This window comes from Cannabis sativa, chromosome 9 (assembly GCF_029168945.1).
Source record: "Cannabis sativa cultivar Pink pepper isolate KNU-18-1 chromosome 9, ASM2916894v1, whole genome shotgun sequence".
Taxonomy (NCBI): Eukaryota; Viridiplantae; Streptophyta; class Magnoliopsida; order Rosales; family Cannabaceae; genus Cannabis; species Cannabis sativa.
In genome coordinates this window covers 3,218,935-3,234,084 of record NC_083609.1, presented here as the reverse complement: position 1 = coordinate 3,234,084, position 15,150 = coordinate 3,218,935, and the positions used below count along the sequence as shown (strand labels likewise).

Sequence of the window (15,150 nt, the reverse complement as noted above, 5' to 3'; positions counted from 1 at the left end):
ATCTTTTAGGTTCTAAATCACATGTTCTCTAATTAATCTCTTAATTAAACTAACATGAAATCAGCATTAAGCAATAATCTAATTGTCACATAAGTCATATGAATACTTTTGTTTCACATAGATCCTCGATTATCCAATTTTAGCATTCTCAATTCTCACTTTTTAGATTTTGAATTGAGATAATAGAACATGTAGAAGGTGATTAAGCTTACACATGAAATTAAACACAAATATAGATAATTTCACAATTAAGAATGGAGGAATGGCAATTATTCATTAACTAGGCAAAAACTTTAAACAACATTCATCATCCTCCCTAAATGGGAAATTTAGCTCATATTCGAATCCATAACCATTCCTAAAACAGGATTCAACATAAAGGAATTAAAAAAGAATAGAGAAAGAAACTGTTGGTGGAATGACTCTGGATCTTCACTTTGCTCCTCTTGCCGCTCTTCACTGTGTTTTAGGTCTCCAAATCGCCTCCTCTAATTTTCAATTGCAGTTTTCTTTTTATTTCTCATTTTTAGAGTTCAAAGGACAAAAATACCCCTGCTCGTACGGACTCTCGCCGCGGCCTTGGCATCCTCCGCCGTGGCGACTGGAGCCCTTAAAAACACCCTTTTTGGAGATCACCATGGTCGCGGCCAAAAGTGCACCGAGCTTCAATTTGGCATTTTTCTTGGCTCCACTTGTCTTTTATTGTACTTTTGCATCCCGCGGCCTCCATAACTCCGAGAAACTTAAAAACATAAAAAACAAGCGTAATTCTGTTCTAAAACATCGAAAAGCGAACATAAAGTGATCCAAAATATATATATAGAAATAGCCTAACAGAAACAAGAGTTTGTTATAACGTGTTTTGCTTTTGAATCATATTGGTTGGCCAAATTAAGATGTGCATATTTATTTAATATATATTTCTTTTTTTTAATGAAGACTTGAGAAGTCAAAATTTTCGAAAAATTTAATAAAGACGACTTCTCCATTTTATGATAGCTATATATATGTATGTACCAAAAGTAATGAGATTTTTATATAACAATGACTTATATATATAATAATAATTTAATTTTGGTGAACTCTCTTTCAAACAAAAAAAAAATGATTACAATGAGTTTAGTATTATCTATTTTTATTGATTATATTTGAAAGTTTTTTTCTTATGTCTTTATTTTTTATTGTAACCCTAGTAATGCTTTTGTTCATTCGTTAATAACTAAATTTGTTCTTTCATTAAAACTTCTCTTTGGTGGCCGGATCTTCTACCCAATGGATTTTAGACAGTTTATATTGATCTCAAGATCCTTTTGGCTTTCAATTTTTTTTGATGGAATAATTCATTTTTCTCAAAAGAAAAATATCTTTTAAAGAAAAGAAAATGAAATTAATTAACGATAATAGAATTGAATTAGGTACGTTCACATAATTGTGGACACGTTAATATTATTATTGAAAATAAAATAATAATTAATTAGGATCTATTTGTTATTAACAGATGACATTAATTATCAAAAAAGACAATGATTAATGGGTTAGGATCCAAATTACATAGTTGACTTGAAGAATAAAGATATAGATTAAATTTGTATATAAATTAATTTTAAAATATTATAATAAATAATATCTTCATCGTTTGTATAGTACGCAGTCGTTGTATGTTCACATTCTAATATGTGGCATCTAATAACACCATTTAGAGATATTATTTGTCAAAAATAAACATTGAGTACTGTCTTAACTATTTTATTTTTCAATTTTTAAAAAAATATTATATTTTCAATATAATATTTATTTTGATTGGTTAAATTATATCGTCATAAATTTTGAATTTAGTGTAGTGTTATGTTATTTTTGTGTAATAAATAATATAATATCTATAAATGTGACAAAATATAAGTATGTTTTGACAAATAAATATGTAACATATTTGATTTAAAAGCGACATTTGATGAGTGTACAAATTTGTTATGAAAAGATTTATAACTCCTTAATATTATCAGCAATTTATTTGTGAATTGTAGAGTTATTTCACAAATTTTATTTAATTGTCCTTGTGACAATTTTGCCATAGAGAGTAGTTGTAATTTTTAATCTTTTTCTATAGGGTATATATCTTTAATAATAACACGAATAAATAGCTATTTAAAAGTACAGAAACTCTTTGTTGTTTGTTGGAAAACAAATGAAGGCCCGGTGTTCTAGAAGAAGTGAATGTGAAGTTCCAGGAGTTTGTTAATGCTGAAATGGCCGAAGTGATCACTCACCTGATTCCTTATTTGGGGTTAGGGGAGTCCGGGCCCCCTTCAATTCAAATTTCCTAGTTACGAAGAGAGCTTTCAAGGAGGGATGGTGTGGAATGGTTGTGTTAGCTAGGGGTTTGTAACAATAGCAGTCACTGGAGTATGGTATCGAGTAGCTCTAAAGGGTTCTCAGGTTTGGATGCAGAATTGAAAGCTGTCGATTTAGCCTTAAACTGGGCTGCTGAGATGAATTGAAAGTTTGTTAGGCGTAATCGTATCACTTTTGTTAATGACCTAGTTGTTCAAGTTAGGGTCCTGAAAATAGTTGACTCTCGATGTATTGGGGAGGGATTGCCTCCCGTCAATCCTACTTTGTTGTTTTAATCCTAATGAATTGATGTTCTCTTTCAAAAGAAAAAAAAAACTATTTTTTCTATGTATAAAAGTATTCTAGTTTTAGGGTTGTAACAAATATTTAATATCTTTAACAAGTTTGTGGATCACTATTTTTAATAGTTTTTGAGTACCAACTTGCCAGTTTATATTCACATGTAAGCAATATGTTACAACATCTGAAAGAAATTCTTGTCTTTTTCTTGATAAGTACAATTTTATGCCATGAAATTGTTAAAAATTTTATTAGAATAGAAGAAAATTAAGATATTACAATTCTATTACAATATAATACAAGAACTAATAAAAAAATTAAATAAATATTATAACACGTACATATATACAATATATATACACTATATATATTATAAGCGGCCAGAAATGTAGAAGAAGATATATATGTAAATATATATATACACTCACTCACATTTTTTAGTTTAGATTAGTGAGAATCACTATAACTTAAATTTTACTTTAGTGTAATTACTACAAAATTTAATGAAATTTTAATTATCGTAGCATAAAAATCATTAATTAATTATATAGAATAATACCATGTTAATCGATCGCAATACCTGCTATCAAATTATTTAATTTAATTTATTTTTTGGTTGTAATAATTAAAATTAAAAAAATGACACATTTTGCTGTCTTATAATAAAACATAAAAAATTTATTAATTGGCAGGAATTGGTAGCTGTCTATAAAAGCCAAGGTAGCTCTTTATACTTTATAGTAAAGTCTATATTCTCAATTAACTTATATATAAAAAAGAGAGAGAATTAATAAAGAAAAATTGTGTGATCAGATTATATTATGGGTAATGAAGAAGAAGGTAATGATGATTATACAGAAGATGGTAGTGTTGATCTTAAAGGAAACCCAGTTCGTAGATCCAAAAGAGGTGGATGGAGAGCTTGTGCCTTTGTTGTTGGTAATAATTAATTAACCAACTAATATAACTATATAGTCTATATATATATTTGGTTTGATATTCTCTAATTATATGTGTATATATTTTGTTGTTTGGAAGTATATGAGGTGTTTGAAAGAATGGCATATTATGGGATACAGTCAAATTTGATAATATATTTGAGTAAGAAGTTGCATCAAGGCACAGTCACAGCTTCAAACAATGTTACGAATTGGGTGGGAACTGTTACTTTGACTCCAGTTTTGGGTGCTTACATTGCTGATGCTCACCTCGGTCGATCGATATTGGACTTTTATTATTGCATCTATCATCTATCTTGGGGTATGTCAACATTTAATTAAAACAGTATGTTTGTAGTTAACTCATAAGTAATTGGATTGGATTAAGAAAATTTGTTCACTAATTTTTTTTATTATTACTATTGACAGGGAATGTTTATGTTGACTCTATCAGTTTCAATTCCAATGCTAAAACCTCCAACTTGCCTAGACTCTAACCCAAACAACTGCAAGAAGCCCTCTACCTTACAAGTAGCAGTGTTTTTTGGTGCACTCTACACTCTAGCCCTCGGAACTGGGGGCACTAAACCAAACATTTCGACGATTGGTGCTGACCAATTCGACGATTTTGAACCGAAGGAGAAGAAGCAAAAGATTTCCTTCTTCAATTGGTGGATGTTTAGCATCTTCTTTGGTATATTTTTTGCTAACACAGTTCTTGTTTGGTTACAAGATAATATTGGTTGGACACTTGGATATGCTCTTCCAACTCTTGGGCTTGCTATTTCTATTGGCATATTTTTGGCTGGTACACCATTCTATAGACATAAAATGCCAACAGGAAGCCCTTTTGTAGAAATGGCCCAAGTTATTTTTGTGGCCATGAGGAATAGGAAGGCACCTCTTCCTCATGATCCTAATGACCTTTATGAGCTTGATTCTCAAGTGTATGAGAAGAAGGGAGTTTATAGAATTTATCCCACACCAACCTTAAGGTTAGAATCACCTTATTACTTATTTTCTTGGATATATATAGCAACTAGTATTACTCCTATCCATGTTTAATAAAATTTTATCCCAAAATCAATTACTCCTATCCATGTTTTACTCCTATATTTATATTTATTGAGATTAATTCATGTGAAAATTAAAATTATTGTGTAGTGATTGTTTTATAATTACTATTTATAAGTATTTTTAGTATTTTGGTACGTACAGCGATTTGCATAATGTAGTTAGACTTTATATAAAACTTAATTATAGTTAAACAATCTATGAAATTATAATTTTGACATTTAAATTATTCAAAACAGTTTAAACTTTGTTGTAAAAGAAAAACAAAATTACAACATTAATTATCTTAAAATAAAGTACATATTTACTTTGGATATTTTTAAGACATTAATATAACTAATATATAATATATTTCTATATACAATTTAATGAATATGAGATGTGGGATTTTTCAGGTTCCTTAGCAAAGCTTCAGTTAAAACAGGCTCAAGTAGTACTACAAGTCCATGGAAACTATGTTCAGTGACTAAAGTGGAAGAAACCAAACAAATGGTAAGGATGCTACCAATATGGATAGCAACTTTTGTTCCAAGTATTGTGCTTGCTCAAATCAACACCTTGTTCATCAAACAAGGAACCACTCTACAAAGAGGCATAGGCAATTTCGAAATCCCACCCGCAAGTCTCAGCGCATTCGTAACCCTAACCATGCTCATCAGCGTTGTTCTCTACGATTGGTACTTTGTCAAGATCATCCAAAAATGGACCAAAAACCCTAGAGGATTAACACTCCTCCAAAGAATGGGAATCGGAATGATTTTCCACATCATTGTTATGTTTGTTGCTTTTCTTACTGAGCGACACAGACTAAGTGTTGCAAGGGAACAAGGGCTTGTCAAGAGTGGTGGACAAGTTCCACTCTCAATCTTTATTTTGCTTCCCCAATTTATTTTCATGGGAATCGCCGACGCCTTCATGGAGGTGGCGAAAATCGATTTTTTCTATGATCAAGCACCTGAAAATATGAAGAGCCTTGGGAGTTCTTATAACATGACAACTGTAGCTGTTGGAGGGTTTCTTAGTAGTTTTCTTCTTTCTACAGTTTCTAATATAACCAAAAGAGATGGTCATGGTTGGATTCTCAACAACCTAAATGATTCACATCTTGACTATTACTATGCTTTTTTAGCATTGTTGAGCTTTGTTAACCTCATTTGCTTCTTGTTTATTTCTAAGTATTATGTGTATAGGGCTGAAGTGTCGGATTCCATTTATGTACTAACAGAAGAATTGAAAGGGGCTAATAATGGAGTTGCACCACCAAATCATGAATAAATAATTAAAGTCAACTATTGTGTTTGTACTTTGTATTCATGTTTGTATGTTACACTATTAAATGACTATAAAACTACTCAAGTCAACCTATATGTTTACAAATCACTCGTATATTTTAAGTTGTATTTATTATGTAAATTTCCAAGTCTAAAGATACATTTGTCTATCAATCTTATTATTTAGATTACTCCTTGATGAAAATGTTTATAAAAAAATTGAATTGTTAGAACATTTTTACGAATTATTAAAAAATGATGAAAATGTGCATTTTGTGAACACTTATTTATAAGTGTATATATAGTGTAGATATGAGCATTTTGGGTTGGGCTTGGGTACCTTTTTTTTGGAAGAGGGGTGGAGTCATACAAAGGTTCATGACCTGAATATCACAGGCGCATTGTCTCGACCGAGATGGTGTGGTGTGCACCTTATTTTTGGAGAAAAATTATTCCTTTCTCACATAGAAAAATCACCTACAATTTTTGTTATGATTATATCAAGTATTCCAAGCACTAGTATTTTTAGATGTATTTCACGGTTCTCTGTAGTACAATGCAAGTCTGATATAGTGGTTCGATTGGACTGTCATGAGGAAGACATGGTTGATTGTTTGTTTGTACAATTTTAGACAGTGTTGCGAACATCTTAAAAAGAACAACTTAATTCACAACTCAACCCAAATTCTTATTCGATAATTTCATTCCTTTATTTTCTGCATAACTATTTCAACAGTGCCCCTCGTAGATGGCCCTGTACACAAAACGAAACATGAGACTAGTTTTGCAAGGATGTGATCAAATGTTGTAATTATATATACCAATACTTGAAATACTCCTAAATATTTTTACTTTTTATTAAGTGAGAAACAGTTAGATAATAGTTATATAATATTAATTTATACAATGATATACATATATATAATAAATTATATATGTTACCCAGCTAAATTTTGTTGAGATATATACCTTTACAATGTACCAAATTAAACACTCAAACTTATTATCCCATACAAAAAAAAAATGCCCACCTCGATTTCCTTCGGAATTTGTTACAATATGATCGATACAAATAAATGAAATACACACCAATATACAATTATATTCCCATGATCCAAACATTACTGAACCAAAAAAATAAATTAAAAGGGAAAAAAAATCATGTTATGAACAATTTTCAACTTTAATTCAATCATCATCATCATCTCCTCTTGGCTAGCTGGAAATTCCTTTTCAAGAACTGATTGGCCGTTCGATCATTCCTGTGACACAAAACTCTTAATATCGTGTTTGGATCGGACCTATGCCACCTTCCGGTGGTGGGAGGCATAGGAAGCTTTTGTACAAGTCCAGTATTACCAGAACCATTGTTGTTACTACTACTCATTACAACTCCTATTCCACTAGTTTCACATGTTATGATACTGAAATCTTCCATGAGTTGCTCAGTGCATTGCCCCATCAAACCTATCACTCCTTCCACCGTCTCCGCCTCCCTTTCCACCACTCCCTCCGTGATCAACCCTTCGCCTCCTCCACTCGTGCAGAAGACCCTCTTCAAGCTCTCAAAATCCTCCTCTATCATTTCCTGATCAGACCGGAGGAAAACCCTAGAGCTTCCTCCGGCCAACAAGACCATCAGGAAGGCCTCGAACGAGGCCTTCATGACTTCTCTCATGGCCAGGGCTTGAGCCCGGTCAGTGAGCATAGCGCTCATTAGGGTTAGGTTTTGTTTTAGGGTTCTGAGAGCCGGACGAATCCTTGCATTCGCGACATCATCAACGTAAAGACTTTCGTAGAAGACTGAGTTGGAGTCAAGGAAGATGAGTCTGTATGCCGCGACTTCAGAGACGTGTTGTCCGGCCGATTGGATCGACGAGTGTGCCCTTTCGAAGTAAGAGTAGGATGAAGAGGGAGTAGTATTAGAAGAGGAGGAGTTTTCTTGTGCTTTTCGAGTATTGGTAAAGCGATTTCGGGTTGAGGGAATGATTCTTGGGGACATGGAGAGTGATTTGTCTAAGGAGTTGATGTGTGTAAGGAGATAGTGTAAGGTGTTGAGTCTTATATAAAGGCGTTGTGTTCCCCTACTTGTTGATTGGCGTGGATGGTGTCCTTCATTTGTGATACCATTTTGGTATGATTCTTCTAGATTTGTACCACATGGACTTGCTTTCTTCCATAGTTTGAGGAACTTTGAGTCTCTATTGCATCTAGTTAGAGGAGGTAGTGTTGGTACATAGCTTTGTTTCGAACCTAAAAATAATAATCAACAAACAAGATATAATTAATGTGAAATTATTAATTAATTAGCATATACTTATGAAGTTATTAATTATATATATATTACCACATGAGGCAACAAACGTAGTATAGTCTTGGAAGAGATTCTCCAAACCATCAGCAAGATCTTGAACTAAATCTTCAGTAATTCCAATAGGAATTTCAAAGAACTCTTCTACTGTTTCCTTAGCCAACCTCGTTAGCTCCACAGCTGATTGTGCATATGGCTCAGATTTGGACTTTGGATTCCATGTCTGAACACACACACATATATGAGTAATTATTAGTAATTAATATATAAGAGTTAGTTAGGTATATATAATATGAGCATTCCTATACATGTCGCGTTACGATTAGCTAGCGATACTCCTTAAAAGTTATTATATTAAATTATATGAGACCTGATACTTAGTTAGACCAATAGTAATATTGACACATAACAGGGTACTACTTACTTCAGTTTCTTTAGCTCTAGTAAGACATTCATGTCCTTTGGCCAATTTCTCATGAATCCACTTCTTCAAAAGGTTCAATATAACATAATCAACTTCATAAGGAACCATTTCCCTAACAATAGATTTGCCACCATCATCACAGTCAACAGAGTCTTCGACAACCATTTGAACTAACATCTTTTCTAATTTCCCAGCCCTTTGAAGCACTCCAACTGTCTCACATGATAGTGTTGACACCCCACTTAAGTACTGCTTCAAAACAGCTCCATAACAGCTGTGAAGGGTCACCGCCGCAACTCCCACCGCCGTCGAGTGCCATCTCTTTAGTATGGGGCTGAAACCTTCCCTCTCTTTCAAGGCCAACTCCTCTGTTTCTTTCGCTAATTGAAGTAGAGCTTCACTTGCTTCCTCTTCTTTTACTTCTTTGGAATTTGCATGTTCAATTATCTGCCATAATAAGTTATGATTTATTAGTTATTTAAATAATTTATAAAAATGTTAAATAACTTATTGGGTTCAAAATGTAATTCTAGCAAACTATTTTACATTAATATAAAGAAAAAATATTCAAACATATGTGCAATAAATAATTAAACACTACAAATAATTATACCTTCCTAATAATTTTTTATTCACAATATAAATTTTTTATAATTAAATATTACTTTTAGTCAAAATAAAAATTACTTATCACTACAAAATAATATTTAATATAAGTTGTTATTAATTTAATTTTAATCACTATAAATATTATTATAAAAATCACATTTAATGAACAAATTGTTATTTTTGTAACTAATACTTTTAATAATAATATAAAAAATGATAATTTATGCTTAATTATTTTTTCACTTTTAGTAATAAATTTTATTTTGATTAAATATAATTTTTTTTAGTGAAAACATTTAAATTTTATGAGGTCTAAATTATGTACACCTATAAATATAGTCTGTATATTATATATTATAATGTTCATTTTCATTTTAATAAATGTTATTCACTTTGTTAATAAAAAAAATAAGCATCTTTTCTGTAATATATTATTTGAATGTAATTATTATATGGTGAATTTGTATGTTTATGGTTTTCAAGGCACAAATTTACAAAAATGCCTTTTTAAATAAAAAAAAGTTAAAAATTAAATTAGAAAATATAAAGTAACCAGTTACTTTTAAATATCTTTTTCCATATATACTTTTCATTTCTTCCATAAAGTAACTTTTTTTGAGCACATATTCTATAAAATCCCATCAAACTAGTAAGTTTCTATTTTTTAAATATATAGTGGCATTTAGTATACTATATATAAGTAGACTATACTATAACAGTAAATATTGTATATATATATTACCTTTGCAAAAGCATTCTTGACTGAAGATCTAATGTAATGATCAACACGATCTCGAGATGAATCGACGACCACCACAGTCATGTCTCTCTTATCTTTCCCTTTACTACCACTCCCACCTTCAGTGATTGTAAAATCCTCTCCCAAAATTCTCGAAGCAGACAAAGCCAAAGGCAAAAGATTCTCAATCTGAGAAACATTACCTTTCAAGAAATAATCATGGTAACGAAGCATTCTCTTTTCGGCCCAGCCCAAAATCGAGCCCAACACAGAAGACAATATCTTGGCCCAAACTACATCCCTATCCAGCTTTTTAGCGTCGCTTGCCACCTCAGCCAACATAGTGTGAGACGCATACAGCAGATCCTGCTCCACCATAGCCGTTGCCACGTATTGGTGAAACAATACCCACGTGAAACACACGTTGTGGATTTGGCGCGTGATACCAAGCGTTGACCAAGTCTTCTTCATTAACTCCAAAAGCTCGTCCACCTCATCAAGGACTAAAGTCTCATCTCTCACGTCGAAGATTGACTGAAGGAGTGCCACGTAGACGTGGACGTTGACCGGGAACCCGTCGGCCCAGTGACAAACGTCGGTGGGTGTTGACCCGTTGGGGCTCCGCCAAGAAAGCGAGACGACGGAGTTGCAGAGGGTTCTCATTGTGTCGGAGTTTTTGCCGGTGTCTATAGGTTTTGACTCGCCGGCGCGTATGATGTCCCGGAGGCGCGTGGCGAAAGTGTTGGGCTTTTCGAGTGGGATTGATGGGTGGAGTAGGAGACCTGCTTCGAGGATTTTGAGTTGTCGTTTTTGCCAAAGGTGGTATTCGTGGGAGTCGTTGAATTCCGATGGTTTTAAATGGCGGAGAAGCTCTAACGGAAGAATTATCGTCTCTGCTCGCCTACCCATCTGTTATAATTAATTAATGATTAATCGTAATTATTATATTAAAAATTAATTAACTTAAAATAACAATTGATGGTTTTAATTAAGTGAACATTAATGTCCTATTGCGATTAATACGATCAAACCAAGAAAAAATAATAAATAGTAATTAGACGACGTCAAATTATCGTATAATTAACAGATTATATTAACTAATTATTTCTATTTAAATTAAAATATATTATCCACATATTTTTTTTTAACAACAGACAATATTAATTAATCTTAATCATATATAATTAAAAACTGATAAATCTCACATTAATACTATATATTTCCCTTACAGTTAATTAATATGGTTGTGATTTTGAACGAAGTTAATAAAGATAAGAGATGGTATTTATTACTGATATATTTTAGGGATATGGAAAAATTTTTAATATTTGTAATTGTTATATGATTTTAATAAAAAAAAAATGTAAGGAAAATTATTTTATTTTAAGATTTTATTGCAGTACTTTTTTGATTGATAAGTGCTAATTAAGGCCGTTAAATGTCAATTTAAAAATACTTGATAATATATTTTTTAGCGTGATCAAATAATATATCGTTATATATTTCAGAGTTTGACATTTAATGACTAAAAAAAAATATATCTACAATAAAATTATAAGTTCTTTTTCTTTTCTAAAATTATATGCGTAACAATTATTAATGTTGAAGAAATTTTACGGCAAATATCCTATATTTTAATATCGAGTTTAAATTTATTTAATCAATTATACAAAAATTTATCTAATTATAAGGTACGTACACACCATGACACCAGTGATGTATTAGATTCTTAAATCTTAATAATAATTAATTAGCGTGTAATTATAAGAAAATTATACCACATGTAATTATTATAAATTTATAATATAATAATAATATACGTACGTACTTGGCCTACGAGAGTTCTCATGAGAGTTTTTCGGAGCCTATTATCACTCTGCTCGGTGACCCGCATTTGCTGCCTCATAATCTCAGCCGAAGTCATCGGCCTCCTCGCTCTTCCCAGCTGAGGCACCGTGAAAGACATTCCCGGCGACCCACCAGCGTTGACCGTTGACCCAGGAGACGACGGATTCGACGACCCTGAAACCATCCTCCTCGACGGCGACCGCTTTATCATCTTCAACCCCAAAGCCCGCTTAACCCGACTCGTTGGAGTCGTCACCACATGCCCACTCTGCTTAGGCCCACCCCCAAGCCCAGGCCCATTCACACAATTACCATTATGCCCATCCCCATTATTATTGTTACTGCTCATCCCATTATTATTATTGTTATTGTCATTGTTTGAGTAAAAATTCAAGGCGTTCCGGCCGCCAAAGCCGGGAGAAGACCGGCAAGCGGTGAAGAAGATCTCGTAAGCCGTCTCTCGGACATCGTCACGGTCTATACCGTGGAGTTTTCCGAACGGCCAGACGAGATCTGAATCCGCCGCCATAACTGGTGGTCCAGTTAGGTTATTAGATCTTGACATGGCGGGGTAAGATCCGGAGAGAGTTTCGCGGCGAGTTGGGTGACCCATTATCGCCACGTGGGATGAATGGATACGGCGGCGGCGTGTGGTGGCGATTTTTAATAATATTTTTTTTTATCTCTCTTTTCTCTTTCTTTCTCTTCTCTCTTCTTTCTCTAGCTCTCTCTCGATCGTCAGGTATACGACGGCGGGAGAGAGCGGTGAGAAGAAGTTGTCAGCATTAAAAAATGAAAGAGAAAAAAAGAAAAAGAGAGAGATATATTTGAGAATGTGGGGAAAAACTTGTTGGGTGTGTGGGTGGGATGGGGTGGCCGTTTTGTTAGTTATGACAGCGGTTTTGTATTAAGAGAGAGAAACAATAATATGATCATGAGGGCCTAATAATAAGCTGGTGGATTACCAAAAGAGAGAGAAATTAAGAAAATAATTAAGAGAGGGATTAATTTTTAATTTTGATTAATTAATTATGGGATAATTATGAGTGGAGATGAGTTTGCCAACGTTAATTAATTAATTATTATTGTTTTTTTTTTTTTTGGCGAAGAATACGTACTAGACATTTTAGGGGGCTTTGTGCTAACTAAGATTACTTTGGACGACAGATATATATGTATTTTAATTAGTAAAAATCTATTTGATAAAATAGGTTAATTTTTAAAAAACTGTCTGTTTAATTAGTTAATTAATTAATTAATTAATTATCAATATATTATTATTATACCGATTATTTCTCATTTCATCTGCTGCATGATTCTTTTTTATCTTTTTGTTGCTTTTAGTTTTATTTGTTATTTGGTTTAATCAATTTATATGAATTTATTTCTCTTTTATAATAATGTTAGTTATATAACAGACAATACTGTCTTTTCTTGTTATTCCCTATTAAATTAGTAATGCTAAAAGTCATGTTTTATTAATTTGCGCAAAAAACATACTATAGCTAATAAAATGTCATCAACATATGACTATATTTAGTTAGTTTATAAGTACTGGTAGTGTTACAAAAAAGAATTATTGGGCTACTTTTGAAAGAATTATTAGGAGTCATTTTTCATGCGGCCATTTTAGTACAATTGTGTTGTTAATTTTTAGAGGAAATTAGACTCTATAACTTTTTTATATTGTTTTCTTTTATTTTTACTTTCTTTTTTAAAACCTATCATTTTTACCTCTTTTTCTAAACACTTTACCGATTTTACCCCTGTCACATCAATATACTCTCCATGTGACTCCCTTATATCAGGATATTTTGGGTACAATACATATAAAAAGAGGTATATTTCAATTAAATATAAAATTAAAGGTAATTTTGGTTAATTGATAAATAAAAGAGGTATTTCTCAATATACCCCTAATTTTTATTGATAAATATTATTTTTGACCTTGTGTTTATTGGACTATCTGTTTCTTTAAATGATAAAATATGCCCTGAATTTTCTAAAATGAGAGATACTGAATTTAATTTTTGACAATTTTTCATTAATATAATTAACCGATTGAAAATAATTTCTAGCACGAATAGATGCAAGAATATAACCAATTTTATTATAATATCTGTATATCGAGTTATAATTAAGTTTTATTTTGACAAAAAAAAAATCGGTTAAGGTTCTTATTTTTACTATTTTAGAAAATAAAAAATTTATTTTATCATTTAATAAAACAGAAAGTCGAATCAGTGATTTTTATAAAACACAAGATCTAATATAATATTTACCCATTCTTATATTATTTTATTTATGAGCTTATTTTGTGGTAGGAGTTCCAAGACATTATTGGTGGGAAAATAATGAGTTTTGAACATTTTATATGTGATGTTTAACCATTTGGTGTTACAAGCTTGAAACTCTATGTATATAATGGCTCCATACTAAATTATGATGATGTTGGTTGGAGATATCTTATAGGAATTGTGTGGGAGAAATAGAAGTTGTAAATCTCTCTTTCTCCATCATCTGATTTTTGAGAGAATTATGGTTAAAAATAGTTTGATTGAGTGGATGGGACATGAAGAAAAATCTAAGTCTTCAAGTAACGATAATTTTCAAAGTACTCATAGCCATAGTGGCCCAAAACAAAACATGTTACATGACTGTCCAAAGTGGCCCAAGAGAGTACTACACAGGCAACTCAGAGTTACAATACTGGGCCTCAACTTTTTCTTTGGCCCAAGATAAAGGGGAAATTACACTCTATACCTTTTTTATATTGTCCTCTTTCATTTTTACCTTCTTTTTAAAAGTCTATCATTTTTACCTCTTTTTTTAAACATTGTACCAATTTTGCCCCTGTCACTTCAAGATACTCTCCATGTGACTCTCTTATGTCAGGGTATTTTGGGTACAATACATATAAAAAGAGGTATGTTTCAAATAAATATAAAATTAGAGGCAAATTTAGTTAATTAATTAATAAAAGAGGCATTTTTCAACTTACCCCTATAAATTCACTTGGCATTGTTCCAAAATAGCTAGGGTAGGGTAGGACAAGAGATAATTACGTAAGGTACTATTTTTTTATAAAAAATATATATATTTTTATAATTAAAGAATTTTTGTTTTTATTTTTACAGTTTTTTATAAAAATTACACGAAAACAACAAGAAAACTACATAAAAATAATATAAAAATACATCAAAACAAAAAAAAAACATACAGATAACAAAAAATCAGCAGCAAATTGACAATAGTACAACATAAAAAGATCGAATTTTCTATAAATAAAATATAAAAAAATTGTA

The 15,150-nt window shown here is 31.7% G+C and overlaps 1 protein-coding gene and 1 pseudogene across 1 annotated transcript; one reads left to right on the top strand and one right to left on the bottom strand.

The window, feature by feature from the left end:
- The first annotated feature begins 3,272 nt into the window (after positions 1-3,272).
- Positions 3,273-6,046, top strand: LOC115722675 (protein NRT1/ PTR FAMILY 5.2-like; annotated as a pseudogene).
- Positions 6,047-6,865: 819 nt separating this feature from the next.
- On the bottom strand, positions 6,866-12,750 carry LOC115723157 (protein unc-13 homolog). Its single transcript, XM_030652589.2, has 5 exons — positions 11,826-12,750; positions 10,001-10,906; positions 8,650-9,096; positions 8,262-8,448; positions 6,866-8,167 (listed from the first exon to the last, which is right to left on the bottom strand). The coding sequence occupies exons 1-5, from the start codon at positions 12,456-12,458 to the stop codon at positions 7,116-7,118; spliced, it is 3,225 nt and encodes a 1,074-aa protein (XP_030508449.2). The 5' UTR covers positions 12,459-12,750; the 3' UTR covers positions 6,866-7,115.
- Between the last annotated feature and the right edge of the window lie 2,400 nt (positions 12,751-15,150).